This window comes from Trichoderma gamsii, assembly GCF_001481775.2.
Source record: "Trichoderma gamsii strain T6085 chromosome Unknown Scaffold_73.2, whole genome shotgun sequence".
NCBI lineage: Eukaryota > Fungi > Ascomycota > Sordariomycetes > Hypocreales > Hypocreaceae > Trichoderma > Trichoderma gamsii.
This window is the reverse complement of record NW_020171410.1, coordinates 46,331-74,302: the sequence shown is the minus strand read 5'-3', so window position 1 is coordinate 74,302 and position 27,972 is coordinate 46,331. Positions and strand designations below refer to the sequence as shown.

Genomic DNA, 27,972 nt, shown 5'->3' with positions numbered 1-27,972 from the left:
GGCGCGCATTGTCAGGGCTTCGTTATACACTCTACGTCACTTGGACTCAGGTAGCAGAGAAATTACACAATGGAAGTTAAGATTTAATGGTACACTAAATCATCTACAAGTTCTTTTCCAAAAAGTCAAGCTGTGCGGAGATGTTCTCCTCGAAACTGTCCCCAAAGTAGTTTGCCACGTGGTGGTTGTTCAGTGTAATAAACTGCTTTGGCTCTCCTGCCTGCTCAAAAACTGTCTTATGAGCTTCGATGGGTCCAGTTAGAACATCTTCGACCGCGGCGAGGTAGAGCAACGGGCGCGGGCTAATTCTTCGAATAAAATCCCGAGGCTCAACTTTGCCGATATCGTACAAGCTCTGTAGTGTAATCTTGTTCTCCCATGGGGTCCCAGCAGCGTCCGAGCGCCGTTTACCACCATCAATGAACTCGAATGCAGGAGGAGAATGCAGAATGACCTGTCCACGCTCGCCAGATGCTTGCTCAAGCGAGTTATCCCAGACCTGTACATATGTTTCTCCTAATTTGGGGTTCTGTATTCTTGCAAGTCGATCTGCTTTGCTGCGGTCAATTAATTCTGGTGGGAAACCTGCAGCATCTCGCGCGCCTGACGTTAATGGCATTACGAGCACGACGGCTTTCACGTAATCGTCGTTGCCTGCTGATATCATAGCTGCACCACCGGAGTGTCCAATTCCCCACATAGCAACACGACTTGGGTCGATTCCTTTTATGTTTCGAGCAAATATGATGGCATCATGATAATCTTCGGCTTGTTGCATTGGGTTCACGGCGTTTCGAGGCTGTCCGTCACTAGATCCCCAGCCACGATGATCATAGATGAGTACTGCATAGCCCGCTGCTTGAAATCGGCTAGCAAAGTCAGGCAGATAGTGCTCCTTCAATAACGTCAACTGCGAAATGTCAGCACAGCCACTACAAGAAAAGGGATCAGCTAGTGGAAAAACTTACTCCTTGTGTCATGACCACAATGGGCACACCTGTTGATGTTGCTGTTGCCGAGTTTGGCATATACAAATCTCCTCTTAAAGTAACCCCATCCACCGTAAGGAAGTCAACACGAGTTGATGCTGTCATCTTCACCGCTTTCGGAATCGGATTGTCGTATAATGTTTGTAATGTGCGTGGTCTTTGTGTGATTATATTGTCGAATGATCAGTATGAGCTACTTTTCACAGATAGTTGGGAGGAAGATCGCATGTTTATAAGTGTACAAGATGGATGCACTGAGAGGTGATAATAGAAGGAAGACAAACATATCGTGCAGAAAAACAATATTACTATCTAGGTATGCCAGGTCAGATATGTCATTAAACTCAATCGTTATTTAGCGGTCTCCACTGCGTCGCATCATTTTGAGCAATTTGTTCACGCATCTGACAACATGCCTACGCCGCGAAGAAAAGATAACTAATAGAGATGTGATTTGGCAGATACAGCGAGCAACACATCAGGTAATTTATAAAATTTTGGGTCTGCGTCGAAGAAATCCAAATATGAAGGTCTCTTCCAACAATGCCTCGCATATTTGCTTTAGACCTCAGTTATACGACTTCAAGCAATCACTGGTACTTTTCATAGTTACTTTGTAGTTTAAGGTAACTTTCTTCTTCCCTAAAATCCTTAGGGATACTATCAAACCCTTAATACGGAGCAGTCTCTTACGTCACTTTTAGGTTAGGAATAAAGCGACCCATTTTTGGCTAGATTCAGTTACTAGGCCTGTTTGATTAAGCAGCGGCCGATTACTCATGTATTGAATAGGTGAGAAGCCACTTCGACTTTGAGGATGTAGAGATCTACTGTTTTGGTATAAATAATATGAGACTTATACATGGATGTAGTGACTCTATAGTAGCTAGGAAATGCCACATCTATAGTTTGAGTCAGTGCAAAAATTATCCAATTTGGGAATATGGGAGAGTGCCTGATGACATTGCCCGCAAGTTGAGGTTTAGCTATAAGATAAGATAGATGTAAATTAGACGAAGCAGTAATTCAGGCACTACGAAAATGTATCCAACGTCAACTGAATAGAAGGAATTGCAAACTGGCGCTAGGAATGTATTCCTACCCGTCAAAGATGAAGGAGTGCACAAAATCAACAGCTCCGCTAGCCTCAGTAGGTAATCCTTGTAAGCTCACATATACTTTCTCAAGTTCGCTTGTTCTATAGACTACTGTTAAATGACAAGGCGCATTGATTTGATCACAAGAGGCAGGACTCTAGAAGCAAAATGAGAGGATAACACAGTTCGTCTAACTTGTTATGTAAGTGTATAAAATTGTGGCATCGCTGCGATACTTCAATTGACATATAACACTAACAATCTTTTTGACATTAGATCATACACGGTCGAAGAAAATCTACATGTTCCTACCTAGGCAATTATATTCATGACACAAGCATCCACAATAATACTCCAGCCACAAATTGTTAGCACACCAAAATTAGCAATTGTAACAGGAGGCTTTAAAGTCACAGAAAGCGCTAATGTTCGAATTGTCTTACCAGTTCGTTGAGAGCATCCTGCTGCGTCCAGCTTGGAATAGGTATCATGCAGTTCATACCTGTATGGTCCAAGGACAACGTAAAATTCACGTGGTTCAAAGGCTTACTGCAGCTAGTACTACAAACTTCCCGCCGCACTAGCCGCAAGAGGACAAGAGATGAGGAATCCAAAGGCTGGAACATATTGCCAAATAGGGAAAGGAGTTTTCAATGTGCTGCCGCCGAGCGAAGTTTCCGACAATTAACGCCTGGTTAACCCAGCCGTGAAGTTTGTAAGAGGTGGATCCTGTGCCACGAAGCCAAAACACGCCAAATTCACTCGTCCGGTTTTCGTCACTGTTGCTCTTGTTGCTCTTATTGCCCGATATGGGCGTCTTCTCCTCTCAAATTGCCGAGCCCCAGTAGTTGGAGTATTCTCGAATATGGTGTTACTGACAAATTGCCAATGGCATGCGTTTTCACGCACCAGCGGCCGAATTTGATGGCAATTGACGTTATCCACGATACATGACTCCCGACGCCTTGTCTTTAGCGACCGCTAGGTATGTAGGTAGGCATATATAAAGGCGTGTATCACATTCTGCACCTCTATCAGCGATTTCACAGAAACAATTACTACAACGAAGCGATTGAGACCACCTCAGTAAAATCCATCATTTCTATATTTTTTTTTTCGAAGAAAATCCTTTCAATTGAAACCGACATTACACCCGTACAACATGGCTGCCTCGAATGCTTTAGCCGCGACTCTAAAGTCCTTGCACCGTCCCGGCAAACCTCTCATCCTCGCAAACGTCTATGACATTTTATCAGCGCGCGCAGTAGCAGCTCTCCCAAGCTGTAAAGCCCTGGCGACTGCAAGCTATGCTGTCGCTCGGGCAAACGGAACCGAGGACGATGATATGGATGCCCAGACAAATCTCCGGGCGGCTTTATCCATCGCCAAAGTAGCTGCAGAGTTCAAGAAACCATTAACAGTCGATATTCAAGACGCCTATGGAGAGCAGCTCGAAGAAGTGATTTCAACACTTGTCAAGGGCGGCGTTCACGGAGTCAACCTGGAGGATGTCAACAAGGACACTCAAAAGTTCTACCCTCTCGATCAGGCTGTGGAGCGTGTCAAGCGAACTTTGAAGGTTGCCGAAGACCTTGGCGTCAAAGACTTTGTTGTCAACGCACGCTGCGACGTTCTGGTCCACGGTGGCCAGCTCAGCGAGGTCCTCGAACGAGGCAAGGCGTACCTCGCAGCCGGCGCCACCAGTGTATTTGTGTGGGGCGGCTCGAAGCGAGGCGTGAGCCGTGATGAAGTTGCCACGATGGTGAGGGAATTCGACGGACGACTTAATGTGTCAATGAAGTCGTCTCCAGACGCGCTCAATGCAGCTCAGCTGTCACAAATTGGAGTCTCCAGAATCAGCATTGGACCTACTCTTCAGTTCATTGCTATGGATGTGTATGGAAAGGAGGCTGAGAAAATTCTGACATCGGCCTCATGAGCAGTTTGTATAATTGAAGGGAAATAGAAGACAAACGATTTACTACTTGACGGGGCATTTATGAGACCTAATATATATTTAATTCCTCATTTAATCGAACATTGCCTTATATTGACATAATCACCGCTTAGGTATGTTACATGAATTTTACATGTATCGAAAATGGATGGTATATTTTGTGATTCATGCAACTAGATGTTCTAGAAGTGGTTCCAACTCTGGTGTTTTCATTTACGTGGGATCTAGACGCGAGGTCGTCCCAGATCAAGGACATGTCTCAGTTCCCGAAATGTCCGTTCATTGGATCCATTGTTTTTGGGTGACTCGTTTCACATTACGTTACATAGAGCCAATGTTTCAACAATGTGATTGTCAAAATCTCCTGGAATCACAAGATCCGTTCAATGCACTTGGCTACGGACCTTCTGTTATTCTCCTATCAGTTCACCTTCTACACTATAGAGCTTCATGCGGTACGTCGATTGTGGTTTCGGAGCAGGAGACTGTTCGTCCACTTAATGAGCTTAACGAGGAGCAAAGACTGGTATTAATGAGGCTCTACGCCATGACAACCTCTATGCCCAGCAAATGGCAGGCTCCTGAAAGGCTTTTGAAGTATTGTACGCGAAGCCATCTGATTTATAATAGTGGAAACTGGTTCAGAGATTGATGTGCTTATTCATATCCAACCACCCAGTTAAAAACAATCCGCTGTCTGCTACCCTAACAGAGATAGGAGCCAACTTGTGAGATTATCAATGTTTATCCAGTTGTATAACTTGAAGTAGTGCGTATGAGTCTACCCATATGATGAAAGATATCACTTATTATTTCATCGTCAACATCGGTTATGATATGGTGGGCTCACACAGCGCTTTACTATTGAGTGGTTTAAGCTGGACAAGGTGGGAAACGCACACGCACAGACACACACGCACATACGCACACATGATTATATAGTCCCCTTGGTGATTGGGATTCTTATACAACTGGCTTTCGGGCTAGTAGACTAGCCGGCGTCCAATGGTATACAGCGCCATATGGAATTGCCTTAATCAACGCATCCAACGAAGCCTCAGCCTCTTCGCGGGGAGGCAGAGCTGCAGCACTAGTTTTATACAGGGAGTTTATACCTGGAACGTAAGCCATTATGCCTACCCTGGTAACAATTGATATGCAGCTTTTAGAAAATGGCTTTGTTTCAAACTTCAAAACTTCCAGACCAGCATCTTTCGAACGATTGGGAAGATCTTGTATCCACCTTTACGATACTATGAATTAGCATGGATAACTACGGCGAAAATGTACTCTTAATATTATGGACTTACGAGTAGTCAAAATGCGTAATTGCTTGGGCGGTGCGACTGAGGGCAGCAACTGCTTCAGCTTCGGCACCTTTGATGTGCATCTTGTCAAGGTCCGCTTCATCCCACTGCAAATACCCCCCTGGCTCTGCATGTTCATAGAGTTCAGATTAATGATTCGTTTGACGATAAGTGAGTCTGCTGTGAAAGTGGAAACCTACTCAATAGCTGTGTAGCGTGCTGAATAAGGGCAGCCGTATTGCAATCTCGCACTATACAGCACCAAAGTCTCAGATGAACTACGTCATAAACCCCAATCAATTCGTCAGGAACTTGAGAAAAAGCATCGAGAATTCGACAACTCATGTTATCGGGCCTGCTATCCTTGTGGGGGAACTGTTTGTCTGAGATATCAAAGGCATCTAGCTGTACCGTCGAAGGAACTTGCCGAGCTACATCCAGCAGCCATATACTAAAACATTGTTAAGCCAATCGAACCATTTTGGGCTGTAATCATGGGGAAACTCACCCGGTACCTGTACCTATATCGGCAATCTTCATTCCAGGAGAAATTGGAATCTTGGGGTCGATTGTATACCCATTGTGGATATTGAAAAGGAGATGCTGAGTTTCTAGTCTGGTACAAGTTAGACCAACTCAAAAAGAATGTAAAGAATGTTGATTTGACCTCAAGCCTTCCGAATACTCCCTTCCTAGCACGTAGTCGTCTGCATCAGACATGATTAGATAGAGATTACTGCGAACCGTACGAGTGACAAAAGCAGGTCTTCGTTATCACACAACTAAAAAAAGAAGAAGGAGAAGAAAAGAAATTGGAATTGGAATTCAAGGAGAGCTGCGTAGTTTATAAATCGAGATGTGGCACCATCGTTCTTTAGCATGCTAAGCTGATTGACCGCCGTATTTGAATAAGCCACCCCCATTGGCATTTAGGGTATTACTTCCTTGCAGCAGCCCTCTCAGATTAAAATATTGGAAAACCTTCAGAAACTTAAGTGGATCTATACTCACTTGAAACTTTATAATAAGCCGGATGTAATACAAGTCGTAAGAGCTTAGCTAGATTGCCCGCAAGGACACGAGACTTGGCCCTATCCCGATAAATGCCGTCGTTTTATAGAGTTAAGATGTTGTGATTTTATAGATTGCTGAATAATGACTTCAGTGCATTTAAACTAAAATGGCAAATATCGCAGTTTTCATGCGACTTCACGGCTATTCTTGTAAGTTAGCAAAGGGCTGTCCCCATTAATGTCTTGGCTGCCGTCCTGCGCTTTAATTCATTCGACGTAGCTGAGCGCATATTAGCCGCTAAAGCAGCAATACTTCCAGCGCCGGTTCCAATAGCGCTATAACTCCGCATTGGTTATAGCGGTATCGAGAATCAATTCTGACGTGTCTGACATGTAAGCAGCCACTTATATTAATGTTCAATTCATCTTCCCTAGGAGTCGTCACACCAATGGTCGGAATATCTATCTACCTAGCTCTTTTCCAGTATTCAATACGAAGGCATAAGTTACGAGGTCATTGATATTACTAGAAGAGGTAAATTATTAACAAGGCACAGACTTTTGTACCATTGATAACAATAACTGATGAAGTAAGCTACAAATAGCTAATACGTTTTTGTGTATCTACCAGAGTACATATATGGGAGTGAAGCAGCTATGCACTGTCGAAAGACGAGCAACACTAGGACCTGTTAGGCCTGGATTTGGCAGGATAGACGTGTGTTAATAGCAGTTAGAGATCTGCAATAGGATACAATAGCAACCTATGTTAGAGTACGCCCTAATTCTCATTGTCATATAAGCCATACAGCTGAAAGCGGCGATGGAGCAGCTTCCACTATTCATAGCAAAGCGACATTCACTTGTTATTTGCTATTACATCTCCAATGCTTACTTTGGCTCCTGGTCGTTAAACCAGCATTTGCTCATCATGTAAATGGTGCGACTGATTTCTAAAATGTCCATTTGAGTCTGATTCCAATCGAAATTCGATTTGATTCGTTTCTTGTGCTCCGATACGTCTAGCTTCTCTCTCTGCGAGATGTATAGCATATCTTGTTTAATCCATAGCACAGCTGAGATGGCCACGTCCAATGAAGCTGACTGTACGGTTTGCCTCGGGCTTTGTTGGACAAATTGTTAGTCGCGCATCGCAAAAGAATGGCTCTCCATGACAAAGATGCTCTGCTGCATACAGAGTACTACTGGCTGCAGTATCTTTTGGATTCACCAATTGCTAACTCAGTAATATATTGGTCCGCTGATACGTAGTGTGCTGTTAATACATGTCAATGCCTATGAATCACTCTATTTCCATACATGTAGCCGCTAACCCCGGCGAACTTCATTGCTGTTAGCTGCCCCAAGCCCCATATGCTGCAAGCCGCCGATTACTTGCTGACTCAACACCTACTTGGCAAGGTCCGCGAAGAAAAGAGGGAACTCTTAAAAAATCAGCACAGATTTCTCAACTTCACCTACCAACCACTATAGCACTATTATCCTATCCAACAATGAATTTATAGCATGGACTACTGATGCTACTGCTGCAGGTACCACCAAACTATGGCTCGGGTGTTAAATAGCAGAACGGGTGCTGGATGACTTCTTATATTAAAATAATAGCGTTTATGTTTTTATCCTGTGTGTATATTTTGTCCTTGCGGTTCCTGTTCTTCTTCGTACCTCTTTGCCTAGATACAAGGATGCATGCGGTCGGGCTGCTCTGCAGAAATGTACTTGTACCCTTTTCAGACTACTGTTTCCTAATCTTTCAGCGAAGCTCAACAGCCTCTAGACCAACTTCGAGGGCGAATGCAGTATTTTGGACCCCTCCAAACACTTGTTAGAAGTCTGTGGAGAAGTATTTGTGTAATGTTGCAAGGAAGAGTAAGGTCCTTAGCTGTTCTCTCGCGCCCGATTAACATGATGTTAAACTAATTGACATCTGCCATAGTTCAACATTACTATAAAAAAGGCGGTGCGACATCCTTTTAATATATGCGGCCTCGAAAACAAATTAAACGCCAACCAGCGACATTGTGAGTTACCATCTTCAACATGGCTCAACATATCAGGAAGGCTCTTCTTTATGGGGCTATGCAACTCTCTTTGGCTGTGCTAAGCGCCGCCCATTGTCTTGTCGATGATAGCATCACCCAACGTTACCAACCAGTACCGTCCTCGGCGCTACCACCGCCACTCAATAAGGATGGCTACGCAGTTCAATACTTTGGCGATGGAGCATATCTCATCACTGATGGAAGTGGCTACATAAGCCTTTTCGTCGCCACAACTGTGGGAGGCATCCTCGTCGACGCTCCTCCTACAATTGGCCACAAGTTTCAGTGGGCTATTGGAAATATTACGAGCGAGCCACTGAGATATCTCATATATTCTCACTCTCATGGAGACCACATTGGAGGGGCCTATCTATTCACCAAGCAGCATAATGTCAAGACTATTGCACACGAGTTCACAAAGACGGAATTAGTCACAGCTAAAGACCCCAATCGGCCCCCTCCTGATATTACGTTTGCCGGAGATTATACCCTTCATCTTGGGAACCAAACGCTAGAGCTATCATGGAAGGGATTAGGTCCAATCCATGACCCTGGAAACATCTTCATTTGGGCACCTCGACAAAAAATCCTCATGCTCGTCGACATGGTATTTCCTGGCTGGGTGCCATTCTGGGGAATGGCTCTTACGCAGTCTACGCGGGATTACCTTTCGATTCACGATCAAATTTTAGCATACCCATTTGATCACTACATTGGAGGCCATGGAAAGAGCGGCGATCGAACAGACGTCATCAATAACCGCGATTACATTGCGGATGTATTGGCGAACTGTCGCACTGCTATATTGGCAAGCGCCACCAATAATACCGAGGTCGGAGTAAGCCAGATTGTGCCTCCCTTCTTGGCTGCAAATCCCAACAATGCGTGGGGCGAGTTCATGCTCTACTATACCAGAGTTGCAGAACTGTGCTACAATTTGACAACTCCGAAATGGGAAACTAAACTAGCCGGGCAAGACGTGTTTGGCTTTAGTCACGCTTTCAAAGCTGTTGGCGACATGAGGCTGGAATATGATGTTCTTGGCCCATTCGGTGTCATGTAGATTAGTTACGGGATAATTCTATCTTAATAGGAGTCATCTTTAAAAAAGTCGCGTGCAAATAACTTTACGTAGCGAGGGAATATTGCTACTTGCGTCTTTATAATGAGTAAGAGTAAAGGGTGTATTTACTATGACTTCATGAAGATTGCTATCTAAGAGAGCTTATGGCTCTTAAACATAAGAGCAAGTCAGAGTGCTGCCGGAAACTGAGCACTTCGTAACATCCTTGTTGTTGATTTCGACCTCGGTGAGGACGGCTCCGCTAAGAGAGACAGTTCTGCCGTTCTGGGTAGCTGAAGCAGAGCTAAATTTGACAGCAGGGCTGAACGAGGCAAAAGGTACGAATTGACAGTCATTGCCACTTTCGTTACACTCTTCAAAGTCTTCAATAATAAACTCGGCGCTTGTCTCACACAGTGATCCAGCAGTAACCTTGCTGAAGTTTTGGGTGACTTTCTGGCCAGTGCTCAAGTTCTCAAGAGTGGCAGAGCCACCAGTCAAAGATGTAGCTACCACCGACATGGCAATCTGATCTCCAGCAGAGATGTCAATGCCAGTGAAATCAGCTACGACGCATTAGTAGTTTGCCCTTTTATAGAGAGGTTCCGTTACAAAGCTTACCAGAAAACTCAGGGTACCACTCATACCAAGCATCGTATGTCCCATCGCCATACCAATCAATGCCGGTCTGCAGAATAGCGCTGTCCTTGAAGGAGGTCAGCTTCTTGTCTGATGTAGAGCATTTTCGTTCAACTCAATACGTACACAAGTGTCTCCGTCAATTCCCACCCATGCAGTGCCTGCAGCGCTGGAACCACCGCCGCCTGTCGGGACGTTCACAGTAGCCGAAGCAGCACTGTAGCCTGAGCCCTGGAGAATGGCGCCTCCCCAGTTAGATTGAACGCTCGCGTGAAGAGTGTTATTCTTAAATGGCGCTGAGCGGCGACCAGCGCGTCGAGCGAGGCGTCGAGCGAGGCCACGGTTAGCCGCAACACCAGCCAACGCGGCGTCAGCGCAGAGAAGCGCAGAGATGGCGATTCCGGTGATGAACTTCATATTGGCGAATAGCTTTGTGGCTTGAAAGGGAGCTCTTGCTGTGTTTGAGCAATGTCTGAGATGCTTGCTTTGGAAAGAACATGTAGAAGGGAATCGCGTTGTACTTATAGTTGTGAATATACAAATCTTTGGAACATGTATGGCCTTAACTAGCAAAGCGTCTGCCAGTTTGTGAAGTTTCAAACAATGGCTATTCGATCATTACGCATAAAAATACTCACACCTTCCCACTTGAAAGACACCTCCGAGCTTGTGACAAAACGAGATGCCATTTTAAGAACGGTCTGAAGCGCAAGTAGATAGCTATAAGTCGGCCATGATAAAAACAAAAGCAGACTGATCTAATCGCCATCACGTAGATGAACAGTACCCCGACGATAGACTAATCGCTGCATGAATTGATCCACACCTCCAAAGGCAGAAGGGTGTGGGGAGCAACGCGAGTTGTATCGTAGCCAGCTCTTGACCTGGTGAACGTGCCGAGATGCCGGAGACATATACTACAATATCTTATATCACGCCGCTCTTTTCTCGACAGTCTACAGCGATAGAAACCTGAATGAATAAGGCTATAGATATAATACACATTCTTTAATTAATCACATAATCAGTGAGCGACAGGTTTGTCCCTCTTGTTTTTCTCCGTATTATAGTTCTCACTTCACCACAGAAAAAGAGTTAATGTTTAAGCATTCGCGCACCGACGGTCGCTTGACGATTTTGCCCCCAAGCTGGATCGAATAGCTATCAATAGATCACTTGTTCATTTCTACCTTCCCGATGCAATTAGAGAAATGCCAGTCTCTACCAATGGGTTGAATCTCTATGCCGATGTTCCGGCTTCTCCACTTCCAAAAGAGGCAAGCGGTTATTGACTACGAGATTGTAGTAAACAAGTACCTATTTGCATTCGTATTTACCTACTAAAGCTGGGCATTTCCGTGTTTCCTTATCGTATTCTGATCAAAGAAGCTAGAAACCCCTATTACTACTTATCGAGCGTATTATTGATCATTATTCATCGTAAATCGATGGAGAGCGTTCCTGCTAGTCTCGTTGCACGTGCAGCTTCAATTTCATCTACTGTGATCTATATATATGTACTCTTTCCCTACGTTCCATGCCTGAAATGCACATGTTCTATCACAATGCTGAGTGTTCATTTGTATAACTAATCGTCAAAAGAAAGTGCCATTAGTAGCTTTTATATACCTGTGTAATTCCTATGGCTTTTCTATACGAGCTCTTATATCATACCCCGCGATGTTATTACTTTATCTTACAACAGTTCTTGCTTTTTGTTTCAAACTATAGACTACATAGATACACAAACATTCAGGTGCATAGCTGGTTCCGCTATAGGTACATGTAATCAAGTGTTAGGCGTTGCCTCGATACGCCCATTAACTTCAAACAGCTTTTTTGTCGAAAGATTATGCGCTTTTGAGCAATGAATAACTGAAGCTTAGATATAACATAATGTCACGACCCAACACTTATGGTCGTCACAACGGGCCTACAGGGTAGGACGGAACGGATTAACTATAATCCGTTGACCAATCAAAAGCCCACGCTCACTAAACAAGGAAAGCCAGGAAAGCTAGCTTTCCTTAACACCAAGGAAAGCTAGGAAAGACAGCTTTCCACTACGATCCAGAAACCTCAACTGGATATATAAGTTCACTTCACCACGCTCATTTAGATAACTTAGATAGCCAGTTGTTAACACAGAATTAAGATTGCAATACGCTCTGCACTGCTTACTATCTGGTGACAATTGTTATTACTGTTTACATTGCCCGAAGATCTCCTGATCGCTCCGCTAACATAAACCCAGAACTGAACTTTAGGTTTGTCCCTTGGGAAGCCCTTGTATTACTAACTATCTAGTGTACGGTTCGTCACACGTTAATAACTCTTGTTCGGACGGTTACTAGACCTACGGGCAATAATAAAAATGAGTTAAGAAAACTTCCAAGACCCAGTTGAGTAAATGGACTATGAAACGTAAGATCTAAACCTTGAAGAACTTTAACTGCCAGCCAACGGGGCGGAAGCTACTGCACGACTTGTAGCTATGGAAGAATTGGTATAATAACTTTAGCGCACTCTTGCCGCCCAAAATAGGGAGCTAGGCAACCTGCAGCAACAACAGGGAGTACACTAAGCCACTATTACTTAACAAAACTAAACCATCGATAACCTACAGCAGCAACTGCACAATCCACCAGCGGTTGCGCCCGCTGTGGCTCCAGCTGTGGCACCTGCTGTAGCCCCCGCCGTGGCACTAATGGTACCTGCTCCGGCAGACGACACTGAACTAGAACTAGGAAGAACTCTGAAACCTGAATAACTAATTAAATTTGACGGAGACACCACTAAACTTCGCAAATTCCAATATAACCTATAAACTTACTTCGAGTACTATTTTCCAAACACCTTCTTAGCAGATAAGTATGAAACTCGCATTTGTTTCGCAGGAACCCGAATGGAAGGTGCTGCCGCCGACTGGTTTAGCTTGATCCTTAAGGACAGACAAAAACCTCTTAACCAGTAAACACAACTCACCAAGGATGTGTTTAAAAGCTACGAAGAATTTGAAAACTAATTAGAAAAATCCTTTGGAATCACCAACGAAGCTTAAGAAGCTGAAAAGAAGCTTAGGGACCTTAGATAGAAGGGCCCGTGCTACAAACACACTTTAACGTTTATCTAACTACTTACTAAAGTTAATTGGACTGAAGAATCGAAGAAGGAAATGTACTACTATAGTCTAAAGCTAGAAGTTAAGGATGAAATTTATAAGACCGACCGACAGGCCGTTAGTTTTACTGACCTTACTTAGGAAGCGATTAAAATTAATAATTGACAGTGGGAAAGAAAATAAAAAAGAAAGGCAGAAAAGACTGGAAACCCAGTCAAACACCACCCTTAAGCCAACCAAGGAAAGAAACAAGACAACTATATTGCAAAAGATAACAGTACCCGACCTGGAAAAATGGATATCGATGACGTTACCAGGAAGAAGTTCCTCGGAACCTGTAATGCCTGTGGTAAGAAAGGCTATAAGGAAGTAGACTGCTGCTCTAAGATGACTTGCGGATTCTGTGGTAAGAAGGGCCACGATGAAGCCCACTGTTACACTAAGAAAAACACAAAGAAATCCGAGACCACTAAAGACAAGATCTAGATAGACATAATCACGGAAGTACCTTATGATTACCTTAGCTGGACAGCTTGCTATAACGATTTATGTCTTGTACATAAAAACAGTAAGGAGGGATCCGGATACTACCCTAAGAAACCACGAAACAGGAAATCTCATGAGACCGTTAGAATTAACACCCTTAATTTTTATAAGCAGCCTTACCCAAGGGATTTTGACTGCAACAGTTGCGAGGATTATAATACTAATGAATCGGACTATAAGCCCCTTATAACTAGAAATAGCACTAGAAGGGATGTATCCCAATGTGACAACTGCAGCTTTACGGAACCTTGCTCCGTTTACGCACTTTACGAATGCTTATCTTGCGGCTTATGGAATATTAATTACACGTGCGAGGACAATGAATTAGAGGACTCTAAGGATAAAACCCCAGTTACCTTTGAAGATGTATATAACAGTAATGATCCTAACGGCGATAAATGTCACTAATGCGGCGCGCTAGAACCCCGATATGATATAATATGCCTAAAATATATAGGAAAGTACGAATGCCCTTTATGCGAATTTAGAAACGAAAACTATAAATGCCCAGGATATTAAAGAAGCCCATACTGTAATAGCATAGATATACTATATATCTGCAATATTAAGGCACAAGGAAAAAATATATATGAATGTGAGATTTGTGAATCCATAGATTTAAATTATAACTGCAACGGATGCCGCACCTGCGGATTCTATGACCCTGAATATGACTGCATGTATGTTCTGGGGGAATAAGCAGAAGAATAAGAAAGACAAGAGGAAAGACAATGATACCTTGACAAAAACCCACCTCGCAGGATGACCCTAGAAGAGGCTTAGGAATAAATCAGGCTCACTAAAATTGACCTTAAGGATGCATATGACTAAGTTCCTATTTAAAGCCTCTTTAACGCCTTAGACGAAGACTGTGAAATATATAATTGGAAACGGTGCGATAATATGTACTGCTAAATATATGTCTTTGATAAACTAGAAGACTGGCATAAATATTAACTAAAATAAGTTAAGTATAAAGAATGTATAATAAACCATTTCCTAGACTGCACAATTGCATACTGCAGTATATACGGAGAAGAGAAAAGCTAATTTTATTGGATTACCCGAAAGCTGGCATAAAAAGGCTATGACTTTAAGAACTATTTAAACTGAAGTCAGGGGAATAAAGCTCTGATTAAGAAATATTACCGTTTGATTAAGGATTGAAATAAAGAATTGAAATGCTAATGGTGTGTGAAATACTAAAGCGCCACATGGGACTAAACCCATTTGGACAGCATCTAAATCGACTTAATTGGAAGCAGCAATAAGAAATTACGAATTAAAGGATATATTAATTAATCCCCAGTTATGATATACGTGGACAGTGGTGCGGATTGTAACTTTATTACTCCCAAAATGGTAAACCTACTTGGATTACTATACGCTAAGAAAAAACAACCGACATATGTGTCTAGTGTCGCCACACCTAATGCCAAGATAACAATCAATTACAAGACTGATTATCTCCCAATTACGATTGCTGGTCATACTGAGACTATTAAATTTGACATTATGCCTCTCAGTAACTGCGACGTTTTGCTTAGACACCCCTGGTTGAAACAAGGTAACCCACTAATTAACTGGAGAACTAAAGAAATACTCTGGGAAATAGACGTCACCCCGGAGCTGTGACTAAGCCATGGAGAGGGCAAGGAAGGCGAAGACACGCTTACAGACCTAAAAACAAAATCTCATGCGCAACAAAATAAAGAAAAAACAGAAAAAATAAGAACGGAACCTAGAAGAAAGGTCAGATTCAATATGGAAAAATTACCAGTACCACCTTAATATAACCACCGAAGAGTTAAGGGAGAACAAGTACGTATTGACTGAATTATTGAATGAATGAAAAAAGAATTACGAGCTCTAGACAAAGCCTTACTAGAAGTAAAAGAAAAAGATAAACTAGGAGAATTAGAAGAAACTCTCCTGAAAGCACCTCGACAATACAGAAGGAAATACAGAAAATTATTTAGCCTAATATTGGAAACAGTATAACCGCTTTACTCACAATGGGATCATTGCATAGATCTTATAGACGGAAAAATAACGAAGTCCTTTTTAATTTACAATCTCAGTAAAATAGAACTTAAAACACTTTGAGAATGGATATAAGAATAGTTAGAAAAAGGACACATTAGGCCATCCACATTACTAGCTAAATACCCTATTATGTTTATATTAAAGAAAAATGGGAAACTTAGACTAGTCATTGACTACAGACAGCTGAATGAAATTACAATTAAGGATTGAACCCTATTGCCGCTTATCACGGAAATTCGAGACCGCCTAACCGGTGCAAATTAGTTCACTGCCTTGGACCTTAAGGGAGCGTATAACCTGATTCGCATCCGCGAAGGGGACGAATGGAAAATAGCGTTTAGAACACGCTACGGACTATTCGAATGCTTGGTTATGCTATTTGGGCTTACTAACGCACCCGCAACATTCCAATGAATGATCAACCATGTACTATGAGCATACATTAATGACTTTGTGATTGTATACCTAGACGATATCCTTATCTTCTTGAAAACCCTTGAAGAACACGAAGAACACGTCCACAAGGTACTATAAACACTACAAGACGCTAATCTCCTAGTGGAACTAGAAAAATGTTATTTTTACGTTTAAGAAGTTAAATTCCTAGGACACCTGATTTTACCAGGATAAGTCCAAATAGACCTAAATAAGCTTAAGGCAATCCGAGACTGGGAATTTCCAGAAATAAGAAAAGGAATGCAAAGCTTCTTAGGCCTAGTGAACTACTATCGAAGATTTATCAGAAATTATAGCAAGATCGCTAAGCTACTTACTAATGCCACTTAACTTGAAGAAGACGAAAAGGGCAAGAAGAAACTAAAAGATAGGAAACTCGCGTATAAGCCAGAAATAAAAGAAGCGTTCAAATAACTTAAAAACGCTCTCCTCAGCGAACCTGTGCTTATTATATACAATCCTAATAAACCATTGGAAATTAAAATAGACTTATTAGACTTTGCTATTGGAGGAGTACTAATATAGAAAGATGAAAATGGGAAAAATCATCCAGTAGCATTCTTCTCGCGAAAACTATATGGGCTAGAATTACAATATCCCATCTACGACAAAGAGTTTATGGCAATTCTTGAAGCATTTAAGGAATGGAGACACTACTGCTTGGGAAGTAAGTATAAGGTTAAGGTCTATATTGACCACCGCAACATCGTGTACTTTACTAAGACTCAGAAACTCTCTGCGCGACAAACACAATATTTTAAGACACTCTTAGACTTTGACTACGAACTTATCCATTGTGATGGCACTGCCAATGGACGAGCAGATGCACTAAGCAGAAAAGAAGAACACTTTGAAGAAATTCCAGAATTCGAAGCCCAGATTCTAAGGAAGAATCATTAAGGAAACTACGAATAAATATGAGTTAATACCCTATTTGTTGTAGAAGAATATAACCCTATCCTTGATAAAATAAGGGAATGTGTAGCTAATATGGAACTAGAAGAACTCCCGGAAGAAGCAACCATTGAGGAAGGCTTGCTAAAATGGGAAGGAAAAATCTAGGTACCACTGGAATTATAATTAGAAGTAATTTAAGACTTACATCGCAGCATGATTGCGGTAGTACACTGTGGTGTCTGAACTACCTAGAACTACGCTATACGCTACTATAAATTTCTAGGAATGAAGAACAAAATTTCGGAAGTCATTAAGAAATGCGATATATGTAAGAAGATAAAAGACGAAAGGCATTGGCCATATGGAATATTATAACTAACCCTAGTTCCGGAAAGAAATTAGAACACAGTTATATTTGACCACATCACTGACTTACCTAAGTTAAAAGATCCACTAACCGGAAAATAATTTAACAGTATTTTCGTGGTTATGGATAAACTCTTGAAGCAAGTATACTTCTTACTATATGAGAAATCGCATACGGCAGAAAATTTAGTGTATCTCTACATAAGATATGTATTCGCTGAACACGGAATGCTAAAAGAAATTATATTGGACAGAGGAAGTACCTTTGCATTTAAATTCTGGTAAGAACTAATGGCTAAACTCGGAACTCACCATAAGCTAAGCACTGCGTTCCATCCACAAACGGACGGACAGACAGAACGGATGAATTAAGTTATTAAAGCATACTTACAATGCTACATTAACCTTTAGTAAGACAACTGGGTTGAAATGCTACCGATCGCACAAATGCAATATAACAGCTCTACCACGGAAACTACGGGAGTTACACCGTTCTACGCTAACTACGGATTCACACCAGAAGCCTATAGACTACCTCGCGATGGCCTAAATGCGGATAATGCACGCATCCTTGCAGAAGATATGATCCAATTACAGGAAGAACTTAAAGTTTAACTTGAATTCTTTAGGCAGCGCACAAAGGAATACGCTGACTGAATAAGGATTGAGGGACTAACCCTTTAGGAGGGAGACATGGTTTACTTACTATGACATTTACGCAATAAAAAATTGCTAAACATTAGAACAAATAGGCTAAGTGATAAATTGGATTTTAGAAAACTTGGACTATTTAAAATTCTGAAGAAAATCGGCGAAGTTAACTATAAATTAGACTTACCTGAAAATATGAGATTAAAAACAGCTGTTTTCTATGTATTACTACTTGAGAAAGCACTAGTGGACGAGGAAATAGGTAAACCAATTATGGATGAAATTATTATCTAAGACATTGAAGAAGAATATAAAATTAAAAAACTACTTTGCATGTAAATAAACGAAGAAACAGGAGAATAAGAATACCTCGTTAGATGGAAAGGATATGATTCTAATGAAGACTCTTGGGTTCTAGAAAAAGAACTTAAGAGGAGCGCTTAGATAATCCTGCGGGAATTTCATTAGTCTCTAGGGGTGGAAATAACGATGGGTCCAGTTCAAAGGCAGACCAATTAATGGCGTCGACGGACTGGGACGGGCTGACGGTAGAATTAGGCGCTAACAGGGTAACCTGATGAGCGGCCTCCGCTTTGCGTTCCTCGCGCTTAACCCATTCCAATTCCTCCAAATTATCCAGCCCCCGCGCAATTGCATGTTCCATCCTCCTTGACCACTCTCGTTTCTGGGTACGAAGACGTTTAACCTTTGCACTAAGCTCTAACTAAGCCTCTTTAGCTTCCTTGAGCTCCTTATTTAGTTTTGAATGATAAGACGTGACTTTTTGCATCTGTTAAGGGGTAAGACTAAAAGCCTTACAATAAGATTTTTAATTCTTTATATAAGATAAATAACGACGGGAATTCTCTTCCAAAGCAACGCATTTATAACCTTAAGACTCGCAGTAGGTGTATGACTTTATGATAAGAATGGAATTCTCTAGTATAGTGTCAGCAAGACCTTCACGCTCCTCTTTCTTTCGCGTGGAAGTATCGTTATTATCTCGCTTGCGTTTAACCATGATGAAAACAAAGGAAGAAAACTGAGGAAGGAACAACTCACCTAGGAAGGAAGACAGGTGGGGATACTTATATAATGACGTAACTAGGTCTTGAGGATAAGACCAATAAGGAGGGAGTATTGTGTCACGACCCAACACTTATGGTTGTTATAACGGGCCTACAGGGTAGGACGGAATGGATTAACTATAATCCGTTAACTAATTAAAAGCCCACGCTTACTAAACAAGGAAAGCCAGGAAAGCTAGCTTTCCTTAACACTAAGGAAAGCTAGGAAAGACAGCTTTCCACTACGATCTAGAAACCTTAACTGGATATATAAGTTCACTTCACCACGCTCATTTAGATAACTTAGATAGCCAGTTGTTAACACAGAATTAAGATTGTAATACGCTCTGCACTGCCTACTATCTGGTGACAATTGTTATTACTGTTTACATTGCCCGAAGATCTCCTAATCGCTCCGCTAACATAAACCCAGAACTGAACTCTAGGTTTGTCCCTTGGGAAGCCCTCGTATTACTAACTATCTAGTGTACGGTTCGTCACACATAAAGAAGGCATATAGAGGGAAAACATTTTGTAACTTTTGTTTATGTTTTTTCATTAACATGGGGCTTCTGGCAGTAAGGTTGCCCGGCGGCAGACACATGATTGACAGAGCCAACAGTGAGAGACAAATGCTTTTACCTACGTATAACGAACAGATGCAAGACTTATTGATCGTATGGTTTTCGAAAATCTTTCTGACAACAATGTATTAACTGCCTATGTCTCATTGCACTATACAACGAACAGATACCGACAATTCATTTTGCATGCTTTTCCCTGGGTCTCATTAGGAAGAGCCCTACACCTGCTGTCCAGATGGTTTGACGGCTTGGCAGATCGGGCTGATACTTGTTTAGAACCCATACCTTTTTTAGGTTGCGGATTTAATTCGTCTTCTCTATAGAAATGCAAGATGGCTAGCATATGGTAGTTCAAAGACACCCGATTTCCATGCAAAATGAACTCCAGCTATTGTGAAACCCACGATAGTATCGGAACAAAGTTCTAGCGGATATATTAAACGGCTCTTTGACGTATTCTCGCCTTGAGGTCTTTCTAGTCGACAGTAGAGCTACTCCGCTTGCGATGTTTGAGTGCTGTTTCCTAGATTGAGTTCACAGGCGCGCTCTAACGCTCGGCAAAATGACTATCCGATTGTGACGATTTTTTTCTAATTTCCACATGGTTAGTAAACCAGCCTGCATTGCGAAAGAGGTTTTCAATTTGTGGCTTGAGTATCATCCCCCCAAAAAAAGACACAATGCTTCATGCCATTTCGCGCAATCCGTAGAAGAAGCGCAGCTGCAAACAGTTCCATAGAGCTAAAGTCTGTTTTTCATGGAGTCCGAAGATGGAGAAATAATGGGGGAAGGAAGAAAAGGAGGAAAAAGAAATGAAGGAAAAGTTAAAGGAAGTGGAAGATTTTTGCCAACAAATGTTCGGATATTCCTATGCATAAACGTATCGGAGTAATAAGAGACAGGAAAATGCTGCCGAGTAGGTATAGGGCTTACAGCTACTCCTCATATCTAGGACATTTTAGTGGAGACCTACTTGTCCGGCTCTCTATTGTTTTGGGTTCTGATTTTTAGGGGTAAAATGGATGGACGCTTGTTCGGCGGTGGCGCAGGCTATTGTGATATCGGAGTAATACCAGCAACAAGCCCCTGTGCAGTTAATTGTGTACTGCTTCGCAGTGCTGGAGAACGTTACACAGTGTGGTGGCTAAAAGTGTCACGCTGTTAAAGGCTAAAGAGTTTGTATAGAATAGCGGCTAAAAGTCCCGTACAATCAAGTGGCTAAAGTACCATCATTTAGCAACGGCTCATGCTCATGGGGCAATAGAAGCGAACATCCACCCCACTTCCCCACATTCTTGTCTTATAGTCAAGTTTAAACTTAGCTGCCTCGGGTTTGTTTTTACTTCTCAGGATGGATTGTTGTAAACGAGTTTGTACGATGTTGAATAGAGCTGTTAGAACATTAGATTGACGCCTAAAAATACACAGAGATTTTCTAAAATTTGAATACGCAGAGTATAGAAAGCATGAATAACTCAATTTTATACTGTCATGTTACCTTGGTAGAGACCTCAATTTTTCATTTCCAACCTTGGCAGTCGGTACAGGCTCAATTTGCCTAAGGAGCCGGCTTTCATGTGTGTTAGCCGTACGTTTAGGCATTTAGCGTCCTAGGAGTGTAACATCGTCTTTTGCCATCTGGAAAAAAGTATGCTGCTTGTAAGAGTTGGAGACCAATGCTGGCTGTTGAATCGAATAGGCAGGTTAGGTAACCAACAATAGCCGAGAGGGATAGCGTTGCTGTTGAAGATGTCAGGATGAAAATTGTATATAATCCGATGGCCTCTCTCTCGTTGATTCGAATCTTCTTGAGTTTTACACATCACCTTTCTTGAAGCATTCAATCTCAGTCAATACAAGGTTGCGCATCATGTATCAGAAACTAGCAGCAATCTCGGCCCTGTTGGCCGCTGTTCGTGCTCAGCAAGTCTGCACGACCCAGCCAGAGACTCACCCTGCTCTATCATGGTCGAAGTGCACATCTGGTGGAAGCTGCACGACTCAAGCGGGCAAGGTAGTCCTCGACGCTAACTGGCGATGGACTCACGCTTATCCCAGCGGTAACAACTGTTATAACGGCAATACCTGGGATGCCACTCTATGCCCTGACGACGCAACCTGTGCGAAGAACTGCTGCTTGGAGGGAGCCGATTACTCAGGAACTTATGGAGTCACCACCAGTGGCAACCAGCTTACCATTAACTTCGTCACTCAATCAGCTAACAAGAACGTCGGTTCTCGCCTGTACTTGATGGCATCCGACACTGCGTATGAGGAATTTACTCTCTTGAACAACGAGTTCTCTTTCGATGTTGATGTTTCCGGGCTTCCGTGAGTTACATCCTTCTCAGAACAAGGCTTGCTAGCTAGTTCTAAACTAACATTGCTATCATTAGATGTGGCTTGAACGGAGCTCTGTACTTCGTGTCTATGGATGCGGATGGTGGTTCATCCAAGTACCCAACAAACCTTGCCGGCGCGAAATACGGCACAGGATACTGTGACAGCCAATGCCCTCGTGATCTGAAGTTCATCAGCGGCCAGGCCAACGTTGAAGGCTGGCAGCCATCTTCCAACAACGCCAACACTGGCATTGGAGGACACGGAAGCTGCTGCTCTGAAATGGATATCTGGGAGGCGAACTCAATTTCTCAGGCTCTTACTCCCCATCCTTGTGAGACTGTCGGCCAGGTTACTTGCTCTGGTGATGACTGCGGTGGTACCTACTCTAACGACCGATATGGCGGCACTTGCGACCCTGATGGCTGTGACTGGAACCCATACCGCTTGGGCAACCACACTTTCTATGGCCCCGGATCTAGCTTCACCATTGACACTACCAAGAAGATTACTGTTGTTACGCAGTTTAGCTCGACTGGCATCAACCGATACTATGTTCAGAACGGCGTCAAGTTTGTCCAGCCCAATGCTTCCGGCCTTAGTGGCTACACTGGCAACACGATCAACAGCGCGTACTGCTCGGCTGAGCAGACAGCATTCGGTGGAACTTCTTTCACGGACAAGGGCGGCCTCACTCAGATGAACAAAGCCCTTTCTGGCGGCATGGTTCTGGTCTTGAGTTTGTGGGATGATGTGAGTAAATGTCCTATTGATAGAACTAGGGAGACGTCGCTGACAGTTATGATTCCATAGTACGCGGCCAACATGCTCTGGCTGGACTCAACCTACCCAACCAACGATACCGCTTCCACCCCCGGTGCCGCCCGAGGAAGCTGCTCTACCAGCTCTGGTGTTCCCGCCACTGTTGAACAGCAGTCTCCTAACTCCAAGGTTATCTTCTCCAACATCAAGTTTGGCCCCATTGGCAGCACTGGCGGCAACAGCACAACCGGCACTCCCACTGGAGGCGGCGGTGGCCCTACCAGCACTGGAAGCTCTCCCGGCGCAACTCAGACTCACTACGGACAGTGCGGTGGTACCGGCTACAGCGGCCCTACTCAGTGTGCTAGCGGCACAACTTGCCAGGTCCTCAACCAGTTCTACTCTCAATGCTTGTAAAGCCACCTACCTTGAGAGCAGGTGTTTGTCCAAGATTTATTAGGCTTGGGACTCACTTTCCTGTGTATACTGTTGCTGACAGTACACGTTCGTTTATTTCGGTGGAATTTCAGTTGCTTGCTTCTGCAATGAATGCACATTAGGCTGGCCAAAAGAGCCATGACGCTTGTGAATACTTTACTGTGAGTGTTTATATAGAAAGAATATGAAAAAGTTTAAATATTTGACTGTTGTCCCATGTTCTCCATAACACAGAAGATCAGAGTACCAAACAGACTAAATCGGTCAGATAGCTACATAAAGTGTGCATTAGGATAGAAATTGCGTTGGAGGGCGCTGTGCAAGAAACCGGTCAAAGCTCGTGATGAGGAGATCCAAAAGACATGATAGCTTCATGGGATATTGTGGTTGAGTTTGTTATGTAATTTCATTCCGTCAAATCAGCTGAGAATGAGCTTTTTCTTAAATTTTTAAATGACGGTAGCTTCTAAACTGGTTGCATAAGTTTGCATCAGGTGAGATCTCCAAGGAAAAATAAAGATGTTAATAGGGCAGTATCGTTCTTATTGTCTATGACCTGGATTAGCCCACGATGTCTTATTAATATCGTAATGCGCCTTGGTTGGCTAATAATGGCATAAGGAAATGAATTTGATTTTAAGTCGCACAGCCATTGCTATTACATGAAAGGCCAAGATTGGAATCACAAGATGAGATTCATTCATGTTAGCAGCATCGGGGCTCTATGGCATATGCAGACGACAAAGCTTCTGCAGAAAAGTTGCACAAAACACCACAATGGTTAAGTGTTAATATTTACTAGCAGTCAGTCAGCTAAGACTACCTATAGTTTACGGATTGGTTACGTGCGGGATTTAGTATAGAAGAAAACATATCTCATGATAATTCAGCTACAATAAGAGTCAAAAGCGTAGATATGAATGTTTTGGAGGGAATGTACAGGTTTCGGAGTAATGCAATATAGATTAAAATCCTTTATAACTAATAGTCCACGTTTCAATGGTAAAGCTCGTGAAATGGTCCAAGACATGGCGCTTTCTTGTGTCGTTTATTCTACTTTGCACCTCCAAAGAAAGAAGAATAGGACGCTTGTACAACAATTGCAAAGTTCTTACAGTAACAGCAAAATATACCATGAAGCTTTGTCTGGCATGATAAATAGCAAATGTGAACTTAGAAACTAATAGTGTATGGCAGTCTTCGTCATAGAATTGTGGGAAAATAAGCTGCTTTATGCCACGGGTCTCCAGGCGCCCTCAAATATCCTATAGCAGCCTATATCACTATAACCATTTTAACACCATTTTAGCCTTGAGACGCCCGCCAACGGGTCCCAGCGTTGCACTCCAGCAAATTAACCACCTGATATTCAATGGCTAAGCCCTCTTTATCTTGCTCATTATCGCCTGTCGTAAGCTCAATTTGCCTACCTTGTAACTGCAGATACAGAATCTAGACCAAATCTCTTCACAAAAGGCACCCGCTTACCCGACCCGTGAACCCTGGTGAATACTCAGCCTAAATGACAACCCCTCATATAGAGCCCTTTCTCAATGATCATGCAGAATTTGATAGATTCGTGAGGCCGGACGCGTTGTATATATAGAGCAAAATGGAGCAAGCTGAAAGTGGTAGGTCTTGCAGTAGACATCCTCTCCGAACAGCAGGAATAAGTCAGAATGCTGCGCAAACTTAGCCTACTGGCACTAGCGGGCCTTGTTTCTCACTCGGTTCAGCAGAGCTGTGCGGCCTTATAGTGAGTCAAGTCGGCGGTAAGAAAGAAGAGTCAGTCCTCACTAACGGAAACTCAGTGCCCAATGTGGAGGTAGTGGATGGTCTGGGGCGACATGCTGCGTTTCAGGTGCACAATGCAACGCGTTAAACGACTTCTATTCTCAATGCGTACCATCGACTGTATGAGCTGTAGCTGTCTTGAGCGGAACTATTCTAACACCATGCAGGGTAGCAGCGGCCCTACTGGATCATCGTCTTCAACTACCTCGATCCCTCGTTCTCAATCATCATCCACTAGCCAGTCATCCGTTGGCCATTCATCTGTTACATCGATTGGCCAATCAACCGGCGTGTCCACGTATACCACCACTGATACCTCTACTGTTGCTCTCCATTCACAGTCTCCTTACCCGAGTATTGCTGCGTCCAGCTGCGGCGCATGGACCTTGGTTGATAACGTGTGCTGCCCATCATACTGTGCCACCGATGATACCTCGGAGAGTTGTACTTGCAGTAGCTGCACTACACCACCTTCCGCAGATTGCAAATCCGGAACTATGTATCCCGAAGTCCATACTGTTAGCACTAATGAGACTTGGCATTATAGCGTAAGACTGTTCAACCCAATGCAAATAGCCGTGTCTTGATATGCTGACTTTTGGGTCTACCATGTTAGAGATCCACTCATTTCGGGTTGACCAGCGGCGGAGCCTGTGGCTTCGGCCTCTATGGTTTGTGCACCAAAAACAGTGTCACGGCAAGCTGGACGGATCCAATGCTTGGTACAACATGCGATGCTTTTTGTACAGCATACCCTCTGCTCTGCAAAGATCCTGCTGGAACTACTCTTCGTGGAAATTTTGCGGCACCAAATGGAGACTATTACACGCAGGTAAGGATAAAGTTTGCTAATCCATCTTCTACGCTGATCATATTCTAGTTCTGGCCTTCGCTGCCAGGAGATCTTGACAACTATCTTTCTTGTGGTGAATGTATCGAACTTATTCAAACGAAGCCCGACGGCACCGACTATGCTGTAGGTGAAGCTGGCTACACGGATCCAATCACCCTGGAAATTGTAGACAGCTGCCCCTGTAGCGCAAACTCCAAGTGGTGCTGTAAGAAAATCTTCTAGCCAATGCATGTCATAAACAACAATTTCTGACCTATATATTACAGGTGGCCCCGGCGCCGATCACTGTGGTGAGATCGATTTCAAATACGGCTGTCCTCTCCCTTCCGACAGTATGCATCTTGACCTGTCTGATATTGCCATGGGCCGACTACAGGGCAATGGCTCTCTCACCAATGGTGTGATCCCAACCCGCTATAGGAGAGTACAATGCCCCAAGCTCGGTAACGTTTACATATGGCTTCGCAATGGCGGAGGTCCGTATTATTTCGCCCTTACAGCTGTCAACGCCAATGGACCTGGGTCGGTCACAAAGATCGAGGTTAAAGGCGCAGGTTCAAGCACTTGGATTCCTCTCGTACATGACCCCAACTACACCAGTAGCCGTCCGCAAGAACGCTATGGTAGCTGGGTGATTCCGCAAGGATCGGGACCTTTCAACCTGCCGGTCGCTGTTCGTTTGACAAGTCCAACGGGAGAGCAGATTGTCAACGAGCAAGCTATTAAGACTTTCACTCCACCATCAACAGCAGATCCCAACTTCTACTACATTGATATTGGTGTACAGTTTAGTAAGAACTGAACATACACAGAGATAAGCTTTTCTTGGTAGTATCTCTGTTCATATTGCTACTCGTCCTTATTCTGTAAGAATAGTACCTAGAAGTCAGCGCTTTAGTTGTATTATGTAAAGGAGCGATAATGCGCTGGCAAATTTGATTGTGCGCTTTATCGCATGCCATCTGCATTCTGTTACAATTTAGCTTCTTCAGCTTGTCATTACTTCCTCTACGCTAGACGAAAGCATCTTGGAATGCTTGCTGGTGTAAACTCATGACATTGATACCAGTTTCCTCTCTTATTCGACGCATGTTGCAATAGATGCGCTATTTCGGGCTACTGCGGCTTAGGCGACGTAGCCGACCCAGTAAACGAAGGCAGAGCCAATCACGTGTTACGCTCCGAACGTTTGTGTTCAGCTCGCATGTAGATTCGGCGATCTCTGTGCTCTCTCGCCCATCAGCATGTCACTAAATTTCACCTATCGTCAGATGAAATAGCTTCTCTATAGTTGATAAACCGAATATAAACCCATGTCCTCTAGCATGGTGATGACAGCACGGCTCCGATGCTCCGGCCTGAGCCGACAGCGACACAAGGCTAGTTGCAAGCTCCCACATCCGGGTCTGAGAATTGAGTGCAATGGATATCCTTAAGAATAGCTTCTATCGCTTCCTCTATCACGCAACTGCAGTACTGACGGAGGGTTTAAATTATGAGTATTGTTAGCAAAAGCCAATTGGCTTGAAATGTTAACTTGAAAGCTTAACTTTTGATACAACTTTAGTACTACAGACCACTTCCACATTCCAAACACATCTTACACCGTAGAAACCTCAGCTGATGACTTGAGTAGAATACAGCATAAGCCAGAAACTTAAGAACACTAGCAACTACGCTATGGCCATGATTGCCGTTTGTCAAGATATCGTTTCGAGTTTCCGCTTATCTATTGAAACACTTGGGAATTTAATGATGACCTTGCAGATACCAAAAATCCCAATGACGTCAATTTCGAAGCTACCGCCAATTACGAGCTTTTGATGTGAGACTGGCGAAATCACTCCTCTCTTTACCGATGTAGTTATTGGAAGGAGAAATGGCGCTTTTTTTCCGGGTTTCCGGCCCGTCTCGCCACATTGC

The 27,972-nt window shown here is 43.2% G+C and overlaps 8 protein-coding genes across 8 annotated transcripts; 4 read left to right on the top strand and 4 right to left on the bottom strand.

Moving 5' to 3' along the window:
- Nucleotides 1–103: 103 nt before the first annotated feature.
- On the bottom strand, nucleotides 104–1,094 carry TGAM01_v210824 (hypothetical protein; the record flags this gene model as incomplete). Its single annotated transcript, XM_018810328.1, has 2 exons — nucleotides 104–910; nucleotides 969–1,094. The coding sequence occupies 2 exons, from the start codon at nucleotides 1,092–1,094 to the stop codon at nucleotides 104–106; spliced, it is 933 nt and encodes a 310-aa protein (XP_018656472.1).
- Nucleotides 1,095–3,248: 2,154 nt separating this feature from the next.
- TGAM01_v210823 (hypothetical protein) lies at nucleotides 3,249–4,025 on the top strand (the record flags this gene model as incomplete). The annotated part of the gene is made up of 1 exon (XM_018810327.1): nucleotides 3,249–4,025. One exon carries the CDS (start codon nucleotides 3,249–3,251, stop codon nucleotides 4,023–4,025), a length of 777 nt encoding a protein of 258 aa, XP_018656471.1.
- A 981-nt stretch (nucleotides 4,026–5,006) lies between these two features.
- On the bottom strand, nucleotides 5,007–6,070 carry TGAM01_v210822 (hypothetical protein; the record flags this gene model as incomplete). The annotated part of the gene is made up of 5 exons (XM_018810326.1): nucleotides 5,007–5,133; nucleotides 5,354–5,477; nucleotides 5,551–5,801; nucleotides 5,859–5,966; nucleotides 6,018–6,070. The coding sequence occupies 5 exons, from the start codon at nucleotides 6,068–6,070 to the stop codon at nucleotides 5,007–5,009; spliced, it is 663 nt and encodes a 220-aa protein (XP_018656470.1).
- Nucleotides 6,071–8,424: 2,354 nt separating this feature from the next.
- TGAM01_v210821 (hypothetical protein) lies at nucleotides 8,425–9,489 on the top strand (the record flags this gene model as incomplete). The annotated part of the gene is made up of 1 exon (XM_018810325.1): nucleotides 8,425–9,489. The coding sequence occupies one exon, from the start codon at nucleotides 8,425–8,427 to the stop codon at nucleotides 9,487–9,489; it is 1,065 nt and encodes a 354-aa protein (XP_018656469.1).
- Nucleotides 9,490–9,660: 171 nt separating this feature from the next.
- On the bottom strand, nucleotides 9,661–10,545 carry TGAM01_v210820 (aspergillopepsin-2 precursor; the record flags this gene model as incomplete). The annotated part of the gene is made up of 3 exons (XM_018810324.1): nucleotides 9,661–10,055; nucleotides 10,111–10,195; nucleotides 10,255–10,545. 3 exons carry the CDS (start codon nucleotides 10,543–10,545, stop codon nucleotides 9,661–9,663), a joined length of 771 nt encoding a protein of 256 aa, XP_018656468.1.
- Nucleotides 10,546–19,103: 8,558 nt separating this feature from the next.
- On the bottom strand, nucleotides 19,104–19,232 carry TGAM01_v210819 (hypothetical protein; the record flags this gene model as incomplete). The annotated part of the gene is made up of 2 exons (XM_024550883.1): nucleotides 19,104–19,150; nucleotides 19,178–19,232. 2 exons carry the CDS (start codon nucleotides 19,230–19,232, stop codon nucleotides 19,104–19,106), a joined length of 102 nt encoding a protein of 33 aa, XP_024404381.1.
- Nucleotides 19,233–21,732: 2,500 nt separating this feature from the next.
- Nucleotides 21,733–23,381, top strand: TGAM01_v210818 (exoglucanase 1 precursor; the record flags this gene model as incomplete). Its single annotated transcript, XM_018810323.1, has 3 exons — nucleotides 21,733–22,193; nucleotides 22,259–22,955; nucleotides 23,016–23,381. The coding sequence occupies 3 exons, from the start codon at nucleotides 21,733–21,735 to the stop codon at nucleotides 23,379–23,381; spliced, it is 1,524 nt and encodes a 507-aa protein (XP_018656467.1).
- Nucleotides 23,382–25,014: 1,633 nt separating this feature from the next.
- Nucleotides 25,015–26,851, top strand: TGAM01_v210817 (hypothetical protein; the record flags this gene model as incomplete). Its single annotated transcript, XM_024550882.1, has 7 exons — nucleotides 25,015–25,033; nucleotides 25,113–25,158; nucleotides 25,214–25,316; nucleotides 25,364–25,744; nucleotides 25,813–26,028; nucleotides 26,077–26,254; nucleotides 26,316–26,851. The coding sequence occupies 7 exons, from the start codon at nucleotides 25,015–25,017 to the stop codon at nucleotides 26,849–26,851; spliced, it is 1,479 nt and encodes a 492-aa protein (XP_024404380.1).
- Between the last annotated feature and the right edge of the window lie 1,121 nt (nucleotides 26,852–27,972).